This window comes from Poecile atricapillus, chromosome 20, assembly GCF_030490865.1.
Source record: "Poecile atricapillus isolate bPoeAtr1 chromosome 20, bPoeAtr1.hap1, whole genome shotgun sequence".
Taxonomy (NCBI): domain Eukaryota; kingdom Metazoa; phylum Chordata; class Aves; order Passeriformes; family Paridae; genus Poecile; species Poecile atricapillus.
The window spans coordinates 10,745,001-10,762,634 of record NC_081268.1 but is presented as its reverse complement, the minus strand read 5'-3'; the positions used below and the strand labels follow the sequence as shown (position 1 = coordinate 10,762,634).

The window sequence follows — 17,634 nt, the reverse complement described above, 5'->3', positions numbered from 1 at the left end:
GAGGGGGTGGCACAGCAGCTCCACAGGACACGGAGCCCCAGCCCGCTCCTCCCTCGTACCCCACTGAAGCCTCAGAGCCAGAACTGAGCCGAGCAGCAGCTACACCTCTGAGTAAAGCCCAGCCCAGCCCTTCTGCAGATGGACAGACCCTCCAAAGCCAGCTGCAAGCCTCACACCACGCTCCCCCACTGCAGCCACCACGCTGGAGCCCAGCACGAGTGGGAGCAAAAGTGCTGAGCAGCCCCTGGATGACACTCCCCGTGCACTTGCTGCTCTAGGTCACACAGAGGTAGCAGTATTGGCCATTGTTTTAACAGAAGAAACAGCAGTGTTTTGGCAGGGTTACAAAGCAAGCCCATTCTTTACATCTGCAGAAGAGAGCCCGTCCATCCCTGCTGAGGGAGCTGACAGAGGAAACATGTTTTCCAGCACTCCTGGGTACAACACTGAATCAGGACCTATTTTTACCACGTGCTCTGCACTACACACATTAATTGTTAGGACAACGTTTGCTGCCATATTCACTCCAGTCATTTCCAGAACAGAAGCTCAGGAGACAAAGCGAGCCCCTAGTCCATGGCCAGAGGGGACAGGCAGGATGGCACACTGCTGCCTGTGACACACAGCCAGGGCTGAGGGCACACAGAACCCATCCCGTGCAGGTAGCTCAGCCCTGGCTCATGGATCACCACTGCCCATCCTCCTCCTCCTCCTCCTTGTGCTGTGTGCCCACCGTGCTCCCCCAGTGCAGGGACAGCCAAAACTCTGTCACCCCTCAGCAAAGTGCTCCAGAGCCCCAGGCTCTGTGACCCAGCCCCGGAGCAGCACACACAGCCTGGCAAGCACAGCTCAGCAGTTTCAGGATCCAGCCTCCATCCTCATTAAACCCAATTAGGTTTGCAAAGAATGAGGATGTTTCAGGAAGGACGTACAAAAGAACTGCTGAGGTCTCTGTAGGCCACAGGGGCCCAGGGCACCCTCCTAAAGCAGAAATTGCCACTCTTGATGTGGGCTGTCAGTTTTCTGCAGTGCTGGAGGATGATCCCACTCCCTGTGCTGCCCACGGCTCCCCTCGCACACAGCCCTGGGAAATGCAGCTGGGAGAGCTGGGATTCTCCTCCAGAGCATCAGCAGCACGTCAGCCAAAGCTGGGCTGGCTGCACAGACAGCTGAGCAAAATCAGCTCCACGATGGCAAGGTCCTAAATGAAGGTAAACACGATTCACAACAGGGAGAGGTTTGACAAATCAGCATCTTCCCAAGCTGAGGGGTATAAAACATGCAGCTGTTCCACCTCCACAATTTACAGGGAAGGCATTTCTCCTGGAAGTAAGAGAACACTTAGTATATATTCCTAGCCAGATTGATTACCCCTATTTATATTGTAAACTAAGACAGCATGTACTAAACCCATGGAGTTAACCAGTTCCAGATCCCAGATCCTGGGTGAGGGGTCAGTTTTCCATCATCTGCTGCACAGTCTTGTGCATTTATTAGAGAGGACAGAGTTTCCTCATGGTTTTGTGTGTGTGTGTGCTTATTTTTGTGGTATTTCAACAACCATCAGGAGGAACACTGCTATTTTATGAGATGTCAGGGAATCAGAGAATCCACGAGATTTTTTAAAGGTTTGTTTTAAACAGCCAAGAAGCCAGCTTGCCACTATAAATATATGTATGTATAACAACTGCAATCTGTTCTGGGACAATAAAACCACAGGACTGAAGGCTGTATCCCATAGCTGAATATATCCATTTATCCTGCAGTAACATGAACCCCTGTTCTGTGGATCCGACCTGCAGGGAGTTTCGTCAGTCTCCTCTCACAGCCAACCTGCCCAGCTGGACAACTCTCATTTGCTCTGTGAGTTCCAGATCCAGTTTCAACATCTGACAGCAGATATAAACAGAGGTGCAGGCCACGCTGTCTGGTGTGTCTGCTCCTACACCACTTGTGCAATTCCACTGGGCCGAGAGACCCCAGATCTGCACCATGAGGCACTGAGCCAGACTCACTGCCTTGTTTATCCCTAAGAAAAAGCTGATTTTCTATCCAGCTTGCTTCTTTTTCTCTCTTTTAAACACTGATAAGGTGAGAGATGTTGAAGTTCCCTGTTGGTTTATGTTGCAGTTTGGGATGGGATAGGTTTCAGCGTGTTGCTCTAACAAATACAAGAGTGAAATTGGAAGAGATGGTGATTTGAGCTAACACAATTAAAATTTATTCTTAACAGTAATCTACAGATACCCAGTGCCAAACATAATCTGGAGTAATCAACTAGCATGGACATGAATTAACCTAATAGCTTCTGAAAAAAAAAAAAAAAAGAAGTCCTATGAAAAAATCCTCCTATTAAAGTAATTAAGTGTTAACAGAATCACAGAACCATAATTAAACATGGTTTATAATTAAAACAGCATGTGTCCTAGACAGAGAACACAGCAACAAAGAGAGTCTAACCATGACAATTGATGCCAAAACACATGCCAAGTACCAAAAATCAGAAAAACAGGCGAGTTTCTAGCAAAGCTGCAGATGCAGAGCCTCTGATCCTCTGACTGAGCCCCCAGCACTGTGACGGATGTGACTGCTCTCACAACTTCTCACGGCTTTGCCAGGTGCTGCCAAAGTTCAAGCAGAGTTCTTGGGAACCAAGGAGACCCCAAGTGCAAGGCCCAGGACACGGAGGCAGCGCAGGGAGCGCTGAGCGAGCGGGAGCCGGGGCTCCAGCCAGCCCCGTCCTACCTGGCAGCGGCTGAAGATGTCACCCAGGGACACCTGCACGTTGAAGTGCTGCAGCACCTGCAGCGCCTGTTCCTTTGCCTTCTCGGAGCAGTTCACAGAGAAACACCTTCCTTCTCCCACCTGGGAGCGCAGCTGCAAAGCAGAGACACCAGTGAGGCTCAGTGTTCTCATACTCTTGGTCTGAATTCTGAATGATGCTTGCAGTTAGTGTGTGTTTACAGCCTGGATTCTGAGCACCACCACTGGAAACCCACCAGCCACTGCTGCAAAGCTCTGACTCCTGAAGCACTGCATGATTTTATGTGCATGAAACATGATGTAGGCTGGGAAAGGGAGGCTCAGGGGAGACCTTCTCACTCTCTACAACTCCCTGACAGCAGAGTGATTTCAGGGAACATTTCTTCACAGAAAGGTGGTCAGGCATTGAATGAGTTGTCTGAGGAGGTGTTGGAATCATCTCTGAAAGTGTTCAAGGCTCATGTGGATGTGGCACTTGGAGATGTGGTTTAGTGGGGACCACTGTGGTGGCACTGGATTACCAGCTGGACTTGAGGTCTTTTCCAACCTTAACAATTCCATGATTCTATTCTACAGAATACACCCAAGTCCCATCAACTCAGAATTTGGTGAGGTGGTGCTGACAGGGGCAGCAGAAGGAAACTGAATTCAATCCCAGCTTTCTGCTGAAACTTGGCCAGATCCCACAGAGTGTGCCAAAGCACAGCAGTGATGGAAACAATGGCCAGTGACCACTTCTACCCCTCTGATTCACACAAACATTTCACCTGGAGCTCCCTGATGGACAAGGGGAGGTTGAATGAAACCCCTGATGAAGGGGTTGATGTGAGCAGTCCCTCAGTGTTTGTTCCACACTCTGCAGAGGAGTCTGCATCTGGGAATGAGCACTGGGAAGTCCCAGACACATCTGCACTTCCATGCTAAGGACTCAGAGGAGTGGACTCAGCTACACACCAGTGATGGAGCCTGGCAGAGCCATCCCGTCCCTGTGGAGCATCCAAGGGCAAGGGAACTGAGGGAAGCAGACATTTCCCAGGAGTATTGTACCTTGCAAGCAGTTGTTTTCCTTTTGCAATTCCTACACAGTTCTTTGAAGTTAGAGCTCGGCCAAACACGATGCTGCTGGATGTTGAATTCCCAATTCCACCAGCTGTAGGCTCAAGGAACCTGCAGGGTGGCTGCACCTGCCTCACAGTGTCTCATTATGGGGGGAGTTTTATTCCACACTCAGATTTTCCATAGGGAATCAGCAACCCCTACTCTGCAGATATTCTGACTGGCTGCCTGAGTAGCTGGGAGATTTTATGCTGACAGTTTGTGACAAAGAAGTCCTGCACCCCGGCTCATGTGAACAGAGCTCTGGCTCATCCAGAGCTGTTTCACTCTTCCAAATGGATTTTTGGGCAGTAAAAATCTGCGAAGGAGCTGCAGCAGGACATGACAACATTGCAAGCAGTGACTTGGCAGGTTCAGCACTGCATTTTGAAGCGTGTCTGTGAACAGCTCTGAACAGCTGGTGCTGAGGGCAAGGCTGGGCTCTGCTTTGGCTTTTCTGTTTATCTACAGCTACACAAAACCTCTCCAGCTTTCACCAGACCCATGCTTGGGGCCTTCCAATCTCTCCCTTCCAAGCCTGAAGAAATGTCCCTGAGGGCTGAAACTCTCTCAGAGTGGAGCCAGCCAGCAAGCAAGAATCTCTGGGATAAAAAGCACAGGAACTGAGCTGCCTTTCACCTGCCAGTGGGGCCAGACAGAAACACAGTGTTCTGCACTGCTTGGCTTGACTTCCACCCCCGTCCCCATGGAGAGCAATCCATCTCTCCACTGATGCAGGAATGAGAGCAAGTATAAAACAGCATTTCACCCTGAGCCTTGCTGGGTGAAAACAGCAAACCTCTGCAGACCCTAACTGTAGCATTTAGTGGAGAAAACATGAAAAAGCCAAGCCAGCTGTTGCATTCACATCTGGCTTTCCCTCTTGTCTCCCCTGCACACCCCAGAGCACACAATGGACACGGCAGCAGCTCGGAGCACTCACAGTCTGATATGGGAGTCCAGAGGTCAAAATGACTCTTCCTTCCTGTCGGGCAATCTGGAAAATACAGTAAAAGTCCAAATGAACAGGGGCTGAAGTTACACAGAGTTCAAGCTTTATTTGCAGTCACAGAAAGAAGGAGAACTGGAGATATTGAGTGTTTCTCTCAGTGTCAGTCCACACCTGGCCAAGAGTTCCTGACAGCAACAGCAGCTCAAGGCTCACCCCTCGTCCCCTCCCTGTCAATCCCTGCCTCGTCTCCCATGTGCTGGAGCAAGGTGCTGGTGCATCTGTACCACAGATGGCCCAGGGAACCATTCCACCTTCAAACAATCCTATCCAAAAGCAATCCTTTCTTTTTTTCCCTTAACCCAGACTATTTCTATTTCCCCAATCTGGGTCACAAAGAAGGAAACAGTTCTGTTGCACAGGGGAAAAAAGAAAAAAAAACCTAAGCAGGTTATTCCAGAATAAAAATGTACCATGAAATGTATCTGCAAACTTCATACCCTTAACAAAAAGTGCTCCTTAGAGGAGGATGGTGTTATTGTCCTGGCAACCCAACACAGGAATTGTGCACCTCTCCAGGCTGTAGGGAACATGTGCCTTGGAGTTTATCACCTCCTGACCTGCAATCCTGAGCTTCTGTCAGAGGTCTGGTCCTTCAAGTGTCTGTGTTGAGTTATCAGGGAACTCATCACCTGCCCTGCTGACCTTCACACAGGGCTGGGGACTGTGCAGAGGGGTCAGTGCCAAAGGGAGACACCAAATCTGGAGCTGCAAGGGTGGAAGTGTGACTGAGCTTCCTTCACATGATTGAATGACACTCCTCCCTCCCACCCCTCACCCTCCTGGAGGAGGGACAGAGCCTGATGGCTGCAGCAGCAGGAGGATTCCCAAGGATTCCCATGTGAACCAGGACTCAGCTCTGATCCTGCTGACAAGAGATCAGTGCTTTGAAGCAGGCATGACGTTATTCCTCTCCTCTGCCTTGGATTCTGTTGGAAGCCCTCCTGTTTTTCACTGACTCCAGATGTGTGTCATGGAGGTCTCTCATCTGGCTCAGAGTGCAGCAGCTCTCTCTAGATCCCTCTCTGCCCTTGGCAGGAAGACACATTTGGGATCAGAGTCCTGCTGCACCTCCCAGAGAGACACCAGCGAGCACAGCCAGGGAACACCAGACAGACCAAGCACCACTTTTAAACTCTGGCTTGGGCAGTCATTCTCACAGGACTCACTGGACCTGTGGCAGCACAAAACAAGGGGGAGGAGGCTCTGAAGGCCCCGTGGAGGCAGCAAAACAACCTGTTTTTCCCTTTTTCCCTCTTCCTGAGCTTTCAGGTATCTGCTTCCCTCCTTTAGTTGTGAAGTCACTCTTTGGCTGAAAGTTCTGCACTGAGAAAGCGATTGGCAACAACTTCTAAAGCATCTTTCTACAGGCTAAATTACTGGTTTTCTTTCAAAATCAACCCCCTCTCTCTCAATAAAGGAAAAAAACCTCTAAGAACCTCTGCCTTCAAGGGGCAGCACAGACACCCCATGCAGTCCTGCTGCTGAGCAGTCACCACAGCACCCTTGTGGCACATTATTGAGGCAAGTCTGGTACAGCAAAAACAGTCTGGTAAAGCAAAAGGTCACCACAGGGATTTGCAGACAAGGGAAAAGGGATGTGAAATCCCTCCAGACCCATGTTTGCTTCAGGGTAAATCTGAGGATTTCACAGCTGGAACACTCCATTCTGATTTTCTGCATCCAGGGTTAATTAGTTCAAGCTTGATAAATCCCCTTATCTAAATGGCTCTGCAGAGACAGGCAAAGAACATCAAATAAAAAGGGGAAAAGCAGTAACTCTTCCAAGATGTTTTTCTGCCCCTGGAACAATGACTGGGAGAAGCACAGGGAGCCAGAAAGGCCATGTGATAGCACACATCTGACAGACCACAGAGGGTATGTACTGGAGAAAAGGGCACAATTCCTTCTTTTCCTCCAAAAGCAACAAGGGAAGGCAGCACGGGGACCATGGGGGGGATTTGTGGTCAGGCATGCAGAAGAGAGGAAAAGAACACCCAGGACAGCATTTTGGCTTGGGTGTCAGGGACCTGTGCTCCAGCCCAAGCGCTGCAGAGAGGGCATTGGCCTCAGTTTCACAATCTGTTACAAAGATAATATCAACTTCCTCTGGAAAAGGCTCAGACCTTCTGGATGGAAAGCACTCCCTGAGCTGCTGGAATTACTGATCAGCCCTTCACGTGCCTGTCTGTTCAGCCAGCTTCCCTCCTGCAGAAATGAATGAATCCACAGGTGCTGCTGCCAGAGAGACCTGGAGGGGCAATGACTGAGGACAGAGGGCAGAGAGAGCCCCTTTGTTTCCAAGCCAGCACCAGCAGAAGGACGATTCGTGACAACCTAAAGCATCCTGGACCAAGGCCAAAGGAGGTTCCAAAACACAGCAGCACAAGGCTGTGGATTTGTAGTTAAACTTTGCTAAGTCTGTGCAAGACACGTGTTGGGCAATGCCACGTGTCCTTGAAGAGCCAAACTGCAGTCCAGGAAAAGCTGTGTCCCCTTGCAGGGATCCTGAGCCTGGGCCCTGCCTCAGACCAAAAGGGAGTGCACAGAAAGTGTCTGCCCAGGATATGAGCTGGAAAGCACCCAGACAAGGATCTGCAAGAGAAGGGGATCACAAAACCTAGTCCAAACCCAGAGCCCCTCCCTGCAATCCCAGGCACTTTTAAAAGAGACAGCAAACCAAGAGTTTAACAGCTCTGAGCACTCTCAGTCCAGCCCTCCCAGTACTGCAACCCTCAACTTCTCTTCAGCATTCCTGAAAAGTATAAATCACACTGAGTTATCACACAGTTCCAGTTTTATTTCCCTGTGCAGACCCATTTGTATCCAGGTTTCCAATGAAAGACCTTCTCCTCCTGCTGACCAAACATCAAAAGCCAACTCTTGATCTTAAAAGCAACACAGGTCTTCATCTGTCCTCTGTGAATTTAGATCCCCAGCAGACTGAAAAGACCAGCAAACCTGGAGAATGTCATCTACATCAAAAATATGGAAAAAGCCAGTCAAAGCTGAGACAAGATCCGAGATTAGATTCCCCCATTAGGTGAAGAACTGCTCACTGCAGGATTAAAATCCCCTTTGTGTCACCTGGCTCCAAATCAGTCGAGGGCAATTTAGATCTGGGTGCACAATGCTCTATGTGGCTCCTGAGATCCATCCAGCCTGGCCCTCCTCTGCGACTTGCTGGCTCACCTGGAGGTTTAGAGGGTAGGTGTAACCTTGCAGTGGAATCTTCCATGGCCTGGGAGCCTCAGGAAGCCAGTTTTACCTGCCTTCTGGTTATTAGCATACTTCAAAAGATACCAGGTTTGCCTGAGCATCAGATGATCCTTAGAGATGAGGATGATTTTAAAGACCAAGAGCAAAGTCCATTAACAAAATTAAGTAAACCAACCCAGAACTCAACTGAAGCAGCTTTGAGATTCCACTGCATCTCTTATTAGAAACCTAAGAGACTACCAGCATTTTCCTAAAAACCTTTGCTCTACCCCTGAGGTACAACACTGCAGGATCTGCTGCAGCCACTCAGGCTGCTGGGTCAGCCTGTAAGGTTAATTGAGAAGGATCCCACTGCTTTGTGGGGAAAATAGGAACATCCACTTTTCCATCTCTTTCCAGTTGTCTGGAAAACTCCAAAGATAGGTTTAAGATTCTCTGCAAAGAGAAGTTTGCAGAAGACAAGATGGAATCATAGAATAGTTTGGTTTAGAAGGGATCTTTAAAATGTCATCTTGTTCCAACTCCCCTGCAGAGAGCAGGGACATCTTCAGCTGGGTGAGGCTGCTCAGACAATCAGCACCACTAAAGCTGTACACTCTTAGGTGTTCTAGTGACACCAGTTTGACACTGGTGTGTGCTGGGACAACACCCAAACCAACTGTCTTGTCCTCAGAGCCCGGGATCCAAACCCTCTGCTGGCCTTTGCAATCACATTTCCAAGGTTTTGGGCTTAGGGTGCTCAACATTCAACTTTGATTCAATCAGGACCAGCCAGATATAAAACAGGGTGGGAGGAGTTTATTTTTATCTTTGATTATCCAAGCCCAGATCAAAGGCTCTGCAATCCAGTAACACTCCAAGGGCTTTTGATAGTGAAAGGATGTTTGTCTGGTCACCATAGAGAAAGCAATGTCAAACATCCTGTCCGTGGCACGATAAGGGATGGGGATGAGAAGGGGAGAGGGGCTCTGGGGGGAGGCACTGAGAACCAGTTTGTTTAAATAACTTGTGCAAGTTTGGCAGGGAGGAGATATTAATTATTTCTGCAGAAGTTAGAGCCTGCCCCACATTCAGGACGAGCAGACATCTGAAGAGGAAACATCCTGCACTCCAGGCTGGGTGATCCACACATTTGATAGCACACACTGTGTGGGCTGGGATCTCTGCTGACTCCCTCAGAGGGAGGGAGGCTCTGCGGGGAGACCTGGACAATTTAGAGAACTTGGCAATTACCAACCATATGAAGTTCTACAAGGGAAAATGCCAGATTCTGCACTTGGGATGGGGCAGCCCTAGATATACAAACAGACTGGAAAATGAGATGCTGGAGAGCAGCGCCCCAGGAGGGGACCTGGGGGTCCTGGTTGACAGGAATGTGAGTCAGCAGTGCCCTGGAGCCAGGAGGGACATCTGTGTCCTGGGGGCATCAGGCCCAGCATCACCAGCTGGTCGAGGGAGGGGATTGTCCTGCTCTGCTCTGGCCTGGGGTGGCCTCACCTCAAGCCCTGAGGGCATTTTTGGGCACCACAATTATGAAAGATATTGAAGAGTGTCCAAAGGAAGGCAACAAAGATGGTGAAGGGCCTTCAGGGGAAGCTGTATGAGAAGTGGCTGAGGACATTTGGAAGAAAAGGAGACTGAGGAGAGACCTCACTGCAGCTACAACTTCCTGGTGAGAGGAAAAGGAGGGGCACACGCTGATCTCTGCTCTTTGTGACCAGGGACAGGACCTGAGGGAATGGCCTGAAATGATGTCAGGACAGAGTTAGTTTGGAGATCTTTGGGGATTGGAGATGATCTTTAAGGTCTCTTCCAAGCCAAGCCAAACCAAACCATTCTGTGATTCTATGATCTTTACCCTCACTTGTGTTCTTCTCATGACTTGAGCTGCCCCAGCTGCCAGTGACACAATCAGACTCATCAGAGTGAGATCACAGCAGTCTCTGTTCCTCTCCTCTCTCCTGGAAGTGGAGAACCAAGGCCACGCACTGGGACCAGCTGATCCCAGCTGATCCCAGCTGATCCCAGCTGATCCCAGCTGATCCCAGCTGATCCCAGCTGCCAGAGCTCGGGGTGACCCAAAGAGCTGGGACTCAGCACAGGGATGGACAGAGGGACCCACAGGGCAGCTCCTGCAGCCTGAGCAGCTCTCTAGTGAGCTCCAGCACGTCCTCATGGAGATGGGAGCTGTGGACTCACCTCAGCAGCTTTCCTGTGGTCATCCTCATTGTCCAGCAGCCGGACATCCACGCCCAGGCAGCGCAGGTAGCGCCCCAGGCCCTGCAGCATGTTATCACAGACCACGCTGAACTCCTGGGGTGAGATGGGGGCAGGGGGGCGTGAGGGCTCCCTTCTGGCTCCTTGGCATTCCTGGAGAAAGGCAGGAGATCCATGAGGAGCAGAAGGCTGATTCCCAGTACATTTGTGTTTTTCCTCCCTGCATTTGCTCACCCACCACAGCACATCCAGCTGCCTCCTTCCAGCTGTGTCTCCACTTCCCCTGCTCTGCAGCACCTCTAGATCCTCCTTCCCATCCTTCCCATCCTTCCCATCCTTCCCATCCTTCCCATCCTTCCCATCCTTCCCATCCTTCCCATCCTTCCCATCCTTCCCACACGGCCATCAGCACCTGGCCAGGGGCAGACCATGATGGGGCTGATTCTCAATTCACCATTCTCTCCCTGCCCAGCTGGCCCTGCAGCCTTTCCCTGGAGAGTGCCAGCCCAGCCTCCAGTGCTCTGCACACACATTCACCTTCAGCAAGTCACAGAAACACAGGCAGGGCTGCTGCTCCCCTAAATTAGTCTGCAATTAAATATGTGCCAAAGCTATGATTTGGGACAGACAGAGGGAGAAACAGGTAGACAAAGCAACCACGTCAACTCTGTTATCTTTGGAAGCTTAAAAATAGGCAGAGACTGAATTCTGTTTGTTTTATTTCAAATGTCTGCTGCTGGGGGAGTTCCTGCACTCGGAGGACTTTGGCTTTGGGAGGCTCCCAGAAGTACAATAGCTAAATTCACGGAGAAGGGAAGTTATTAAGGAACTTTCAATGTCCAGCTTTTGACTCCAGGAACTTGAATCAGCTGGGATGACTGAAGGACACTGGCAGCAGCTCTGCAGGGAGGCAGCAGCGCAGATCAGCTCTGCAGGAGCTGGCCCCAAGCTGGGAATGCTGTGGCACAGCAGGCAGCTCCACCTGGGCTGTCCATGGGAACCAGCTCAGCTCCAGGAGCGACACTGGTGTGATGCTGCAGCTCCCAACAGCTGCCTCCTTGTCCCTGGGCTGTCAGCAGCTCCTGCAGGGTCCTGGTGGATGCAGCTGTGACACCAGAGCAGGGTGACAAGGGATGGAGCTGTCCCCTGCAGCTGAGGCACTTGGAGACACTGCCCCTGGCTGCTGCTGCTGCTGCTGCTGCTGCTGCTGCTGCTGCTCAGACAGATGTGCAGGAGCTGCAGCTGCCTCTCAGCTCTCAGCTCTCAGCCAGTGTTCATCCAGTGGCCAGCACTGTCATACAGAGCTTTTGGCTCACATTTCATGCCAGCAGAGAGCAAAAAGCTTATAAAGGAGAACAGAGTCATGAGCCCCACTTCAGAAACACTGGGAAAGAGAGCTTGGAGTCCTGCAGGATGCAGTCAGGAGAACTCTGCTTTTCTTGGTGTCCCAGTCCAGGTTTTACCAATGGCCTCTCAGCTGATGAATTTGACTGTACAGAACACAAAGATGACCCTTGGGTTTCCAAGGTGATTGAAGCCTGAAGTGCTCACTTTTCCCACCTCTGCAGCAGCCACCCAGCTCTGCTGTAACACACAACACTCCCAGGAGCTGCACAGGGAGCAGATCTGTGTTTTCCTGCTTGCTGAAGGCCAGGGGATGCTGCACCTTTACACACAGTCAGCAGCATCTCAGCCCAGCCATGGAAGGGACACTGATTTCAGGAGCTCCACACACACTTGGGGCTCCTCAGGATGCACAGATACACACGTGAGTCTTCTCAGGCAGTAACAAAATGGGATTTGTGCCAAGGTTTCCATAGGTGCACAAACCACTGGATCCCTTTTAAATGTAAAACTGAGAGGCACCACTCACATTCCAAGATACTTAAGCAGAGTCCCACAGCTCTGCTGGAGTTTTGAGGCTCTGCCACAACACAAACTCCTGGAAGAGGCCTCTCATGGAATGTGGTGGTGGGCAGGGAGGCAGAGACAAGCCTTCAGCAGAAAGGCATTTCTGATGGATCATTTGCTTTTAACTTTGCAGACTTCTACTCCAGACACAATAAAGGAGATATTCCCAGTGTGAAAGCAAGGTGTGGAAGCTCAGTGAAAAGCAAAAGTAAAGAAGTAAGAGTTTTGAAACCTTGGCCACAGAATCCAAACCCAAAATGTGGAAGGAGCATTTCAGGCTCACAGATCTGCACCCACACTGTGCAAAGAGAAATGAACCTCCAGGTGCAGGGAAAGCTGGAGCCAGGCAGGCCAAGGAGAGAGCAGAGTGTCCCTGCAGGGAGGGGTGAGGAGGATGTTTGCTGCAAGAGAACAGCGCTGCACAGAGAATGGCATCACTGAGAGCAGCAGCCTGTGATTTGCAGGGGTCTTGAGCAACAAGCAGCTCTTTAAAGATGTTTACAAACCTGCCCAGAAGGTGACGGTGCTTCTTGTTTATTCAGCTGCTTCTTTGCCTTGGGTTTTTTGCTCTGTTTTCCCACCAGACTTTCTGCCAGGTCTGAACCCAGGCCGAAGCTCTCGGGGTCCTTGCAGAGCCTCTTGTAGATCTCCAGCAGGCAGAAGGCATCTGAGGCTGCAGGGCAGAGAACGTGAGCCTCAACTCAACTCATTCTAAAGTAAACCAGAGGCTTTCCTGAGGCAAGGAAGAGCCCCCACCTTTGTAAAAGCCACTGTGAACAACTGTGAAGCTGCAATCCCTCAGGTCATGCCCTCAGCCCCAGGACTGAACCCACAGCTGAACCCACAGTCAGGGGGTCAAGGCAGGAGCTCCTGAAGACAGGCTCTACCATCTCCACTCTAAGCCAATAATCCAGTGCAATCTGCATTGTGTGTGGCTCTTCCAACCACCACAGGCAGCCCCTGTTCCTCAGCACTGCCCACAGCTTCTTATCTCACCCCTGGATGGGAAGGGAAGATCCCCAAGAGATGCAATATCTGAGCAGGAGATGCAATATCTGAGCAGGAGATGCAATATCTGATATCACCTGCCCACACTCACTGCCCTGTGCTGCTGCTCCCTGCAATGGCAATGGGAGAACTCTCCCAGCCAGTCTGACTAGTCCCAGTGATTAACTTTTGTGAGAACTGTGTCAGCTTCAAGGATAGTCGAATTTAACAAAGGGCTGGTTTGCATCAGCAGCCTGTCCTTTGATGCACCAGGAAAAGATTCAGACCCAGACTTGTGACTCTGGGGTAATCAGCAATAAACTCTGTGGGTCCCTCCAACAGCCCAGAGTCTGTGCTGCAGGTTCTGACACCACATCTACCCGTTCCAAACCCAGCTCTAGCAAGCACCTCACTGTGACAAATGAACACAGCATTTGTTTCCCAGGAAAGCTGTGAAATGAGGCAGAAGGAAGTGGACTTTCCTCCTTTCAGTTACTGAGATGAGTTTCCACTGAGGTGATGTTTCATCAGACAAAATCTGCAAAGCACAGGAATTCCTTCCTAAGGGAAATAATGAATCACTGGACAGTTTAAACTTCAACCATTAAAGTCATGTCCTCGAGAGGACAAACAAAACATGTGCTGACTCCTCTGAACAGGAACTAATCTGCAAAGCCATTTTCTTCCTCTGCTACTTAACAACTTTCCTGGGCCAGAGCAGCCAAGCAGAGCCTGGGCAGCTGCAGCACAGAGGATCTGTCTCCCAGGGCCAGACCTGCATAGAGGATCTGCTCCTCCCGCAGCGGCCGCTTCTCCCAGTTGGAAAGCTGCTCTGTTTTATCCAGAGGCTTCCCCAGCACGTGCTGCACCAGGAGGCTGAGCCCCTTCTCCGGCTGCCTGAGCCCTCTCTGCTCGTGGCTGTGCTCTGGGGATGGTCCATCCACCTTCTGGCCGTCCTTCCCCCGCTGCAGCTGAGGAAACAAAACCAACAGAGACCACCTGGTGATGGAGCAGCTCCCAAAGCACCTCCTGCTCCAGCTGGGGCCAGGCACAGCCCCTTCACATCCACCTCGTGCCTGGCAAACTGAACCCCAGTCCTCACACAAGGGCTGGGATGGCACCAGAGAAACGAGGCATTGGGTTAATTAACAAACACACTTCTGGAGAGAAATCTCCATAGCCAGGGAAGGGCAAAAGGGCAAAAGGGCAAAAGGGCAAAAGGGCATTCTTGTAGAGCCCTGCAGCAGAGCAGCAGGGATGGGATGAGGATCCTTAGGGGTCTGCAGGGTGCTCCCCATGCTGGAGCCTGCTGGGCATCCACTTCAGCACCTTCCTCCTCCTTTCCCGGTGGGAAAAGGCATTTCTGTGACACCCTGGGCAGCAGAGCCCTCCCTGCAGCTGCCCTTTCTCACTTAAACTGAGGCAGTGGCTGTTGGCAGCTTTGTCAGCCCCTGCAGCACTTCCCAGGCCAAGCTATCAATCCCAAAGAGCTGCTTCACCTCAGCCCACAGCCTCACACACACTCTGGACATTTTACCCATTAAAATGGTTGTGCTGAACATTTTTGCAGACTGCTGAAAGCTCCTGTGTGCAAACTCAGGGACAGCTGTGCTTCAGCTGAGCAGAAATTCTTGTGCTGAACCCACCAGCAGCCCCCCAGGAACATCAGAGTTCTGTACAAATCATTAACTCCATCATATCTGCTTTAATAATGCATGACCTTGGAGCAGCAGAATTTCCACAAGAACTTCCTCTTCCTAAGTGTGTGTAACTTGTGCTCAGAAACCTTGTCCTGGCTGAATGGAGATGGGTCTCCAAGAGCTTTTCACAGCTTTTATAAAGTCTGTGAGAAAGCTGTCAGTATCATAAGCTTTAACTTTTTAATTGATGAAAACAAAATACTTCTTCCTTTACAGAATCCCAACACCTCCAATCCTCTAGAGGAAATGGTCTCTTTATTCATGCAGCCATCTCCCTGCCAATCCTGGATGCAAACAGACTGTGCAAGGCAGTGCTGTGGATCCAGGCCAGTTATCCAGCAGCACATGCAGGAGACACCATTTCCCACATCTCCATGTGCTCATCCTTACTTGCTGGTGCAGTGCAAGGAGATCCACCACTCCCTGCATTTGCTTCTCCGTGTCTCTCACAGCAGAACATGTGGCTGCAAGGCTGCTGAGGTCCCCAGACATCCCATAACCTGGAGACAAAAAAAGCCCAGGTAGGAAAAGTCAAATTACAGTTAATGCACTGCAGCTTCTTCTAGTTCAGGGTCAAAATGCTGACAAAATATTTATAAGCACTGGGGGGAAGACTGTTCAAACAGGGAACAAGACTGACTCCTGTCTCTTCTGTTCCAAACAGACACTCCAGAAGATCCAAGGAGAGAGATAGATGAAAAATGCTGAGTTTAAGATAAACTTATTTAAAATTTTGGGAAGTTATTTATGAATTTGCCCTTGAAATCCAGGCAGCTCCTGATAAAAGCCTCCAAAAACCATGTAGGGTAATTCAGAGATCTCTGGAGTCCAGCACAGCAGCTCTGGGGCAGGGACAGCACATCCTGACAGCTCTGCACACCACAGTTACCTGAACCACTGAAGGTTGGGTGGCAGCTGGGGGTTAGTACAGAGCTAGGACAATCCCAAGTCTGAGAGTGCAAGTCCAGTCAGGAATCTTGGCTCTGAGCTGGAATGGGGAGATAAAACAGCATGGAGCTGTGTCAGGGGGGCTCAGGCTGCAGAGCAGGGCAAGGTTCTTCCCCCAGAGGCTGCTGGCACTGCCCAGGCTCCCCAGGGAATGGGCACGGCCCCGAGGCTGCCAGAGCTCCAGGGATGCCCAGGGTGGGATGTTGGGGGGTCTGGGCAGGGCTGGGGGATCCTGGGGGTCCCTCCCAGCTCAGGATTTTCTGTGGTTCTCTGATCCTGTAATTCTCCCATTCCCAGTCTCTGCTTCCTGGCCTGGCAGTGCCTGAACACTCAGGGTTACAAAAGCTGGTTCCATGGCAAGTGGATTTAGGGAATGACAACACCAAGAGGATCGAGGAATGACAAATTTGACAAAACAGGATGTGTGAAGCCCTGAGGTGGGGAGGAGAGAGGGGTGTTACCTAGTTTAGTGATGGCTGCGTCTGAATAAAGCATCTGGATGAAATGGGGGAACTTCTCCTTCTGCCCCTCAGCCTCAGCTTGCTCAAGGAGCCGTGGCAGGTCCAGCAGGAACACCTCATCCTCCAGTGCCAGTTGCAGGAGGGCGACACGGGGCTTCCCCACCATGCCAAAGGACGGCTTCCACTCCATGTCCACACCAACCACCTGCCCAGGCTGCAACACAGACACTTTCTGCACCCAGAGCCTGCCTGGGCTCCAGAGGAGCCTGGACAGTCTGTCCAGGACATGAGCATCTCCTTCCCAGCACTGCAGCTCTTTGTGCAGAGTGCCACAGACACAGGGCCACCCACAGGAACCTTCCCTGGCTCAATTCCCAACACCTTTCCCAGACCAGAGCAGCCCAGGGAGCTGTTGCTGGCTTAGGGAGGCTGCAGGGGATGGCAGTGGCCACATCCAGCTCTGTGTGCCAGCCTGCCCTGGAGCCCCAGCTCACTCTCACCTGCAGCACCTTCTCCCAGCACTGCAGCGTCTCCTCCCACCTCTGCAGAAAGTGAATATTTTCCCGTGGAATAGGAAGCTGGTAACAGTCCTTCTTCTTACTGGCCTCAGAATTATCTGCTTTTGTGACCTCTTCTACCCTGCACAGAATCAGATGCAACAGTTTGAAGCCATGGAAAGCCAGGAGGAAATCCTGGATTGGAGCAAGAGGGGTTAAGTTTTACTCTCCTTACTTCACCTGGACCCTCTCTTTCCCCATGACACTCAGCTCTTTTTCAGAGAAAAGAAACTAAATCCAAAAGATCCAGGCCCCTTGGACAGATCATACATTTCCAGATAGTCCCTTTCCCATGGAGACTCGAAATTGTTCATTATTTGGGAAACTATTGGTAACCTTATGTTTGGGAGGCTGTGTGCCCAATTTTGCAGCAGAGCAGCTCTCCCTGCAAACACTCCTTCCCGTGGGTTTGTGTGCATGGGGAAGTCAATATTTGTGTAAAATATTTAATGAAGGTGTGCAGCCTCAGGTCTCCAGGAATATTCTCATGCAGAGCTCAGGAGGCTGTGTGGTGTGAGCAGACAGGTGATGCCATTGCTGTGCAGTGTAAACTCCCTCTGCAGCCTGTGTTACTCAGCAGCCAGGGCAGCCAGGCTGTTTCATGGAGCTCCATGGCTCTGCTGACTTTACAGCAGCTAGCACAGCAGGGATGATGAGTGGATGAGTAAACTGCAGCACAAAGGGCTTTATTCATCCATCCATCCATCCATCCATCCATCATCCATCCATCATCCATCCATCCATCCATCCATCCATCATCCATCCAT

The 17,634-nt window shown here is 50.9% G+C and overlaps 1 protein-coding gene across 5 annotated transcripts in view; it reads right to left on the bottom strand.

Annotated features, from left to right (window-relative positions):
• The window catches only part of EXD3 (exonuclease 3'-5' domain containing 3), a 195,179-nt gene that overhangs the window by 88,450 nt on the left and 89,095 nt on the right, over positions 1 to 17,634 (bottom strand). For 4 of the 5 annotated variants that reach the window (XM_058853503.1, XM_058853507.1, XM_058853506.1 and 1 more), the window contains 8 exons: positions 16,811 to 16,949; positions 16,311 to 16,524; positions 15,292 to 15,401; positions 13,977 to 14,172; positions 12,721 to 12,887; positions 10,286 to 10,456; positions 4,802 to 4,855; positions 2,746 to 2,877 (listed from right to left, as the gene is read on the bottom strand). In XM_058853503.1, coding sequence (XP_058709486.1) covers positions 2,746 to 2,877; positions 4,802 to 4,855; positions 10,286 to 10,456; positions 12,721 to 12,887; positions 13,977 to 14,172; positions 15,292 to 15,401; positions 16,311 to 16,524; positions 16,811 to 16,949 — 1,183 coding nt within the window. Of the gene's footprint in view, positions 1 to 2,187; positions 2,622 to 2,745; positions 2,878 to 4,801; positions 4,856 to 10,285; positions 10,457 to 12,720; positions 12,888 to 13,976; positions 14,173 to 15,291; positions 15,402 to 16,310; positions 16,525 to 16,810; positions 16,950 to 17,634 lie in introns of those variants that run through there. The other variant, XM_058853505.1, reaches the window with a different exon arrangement.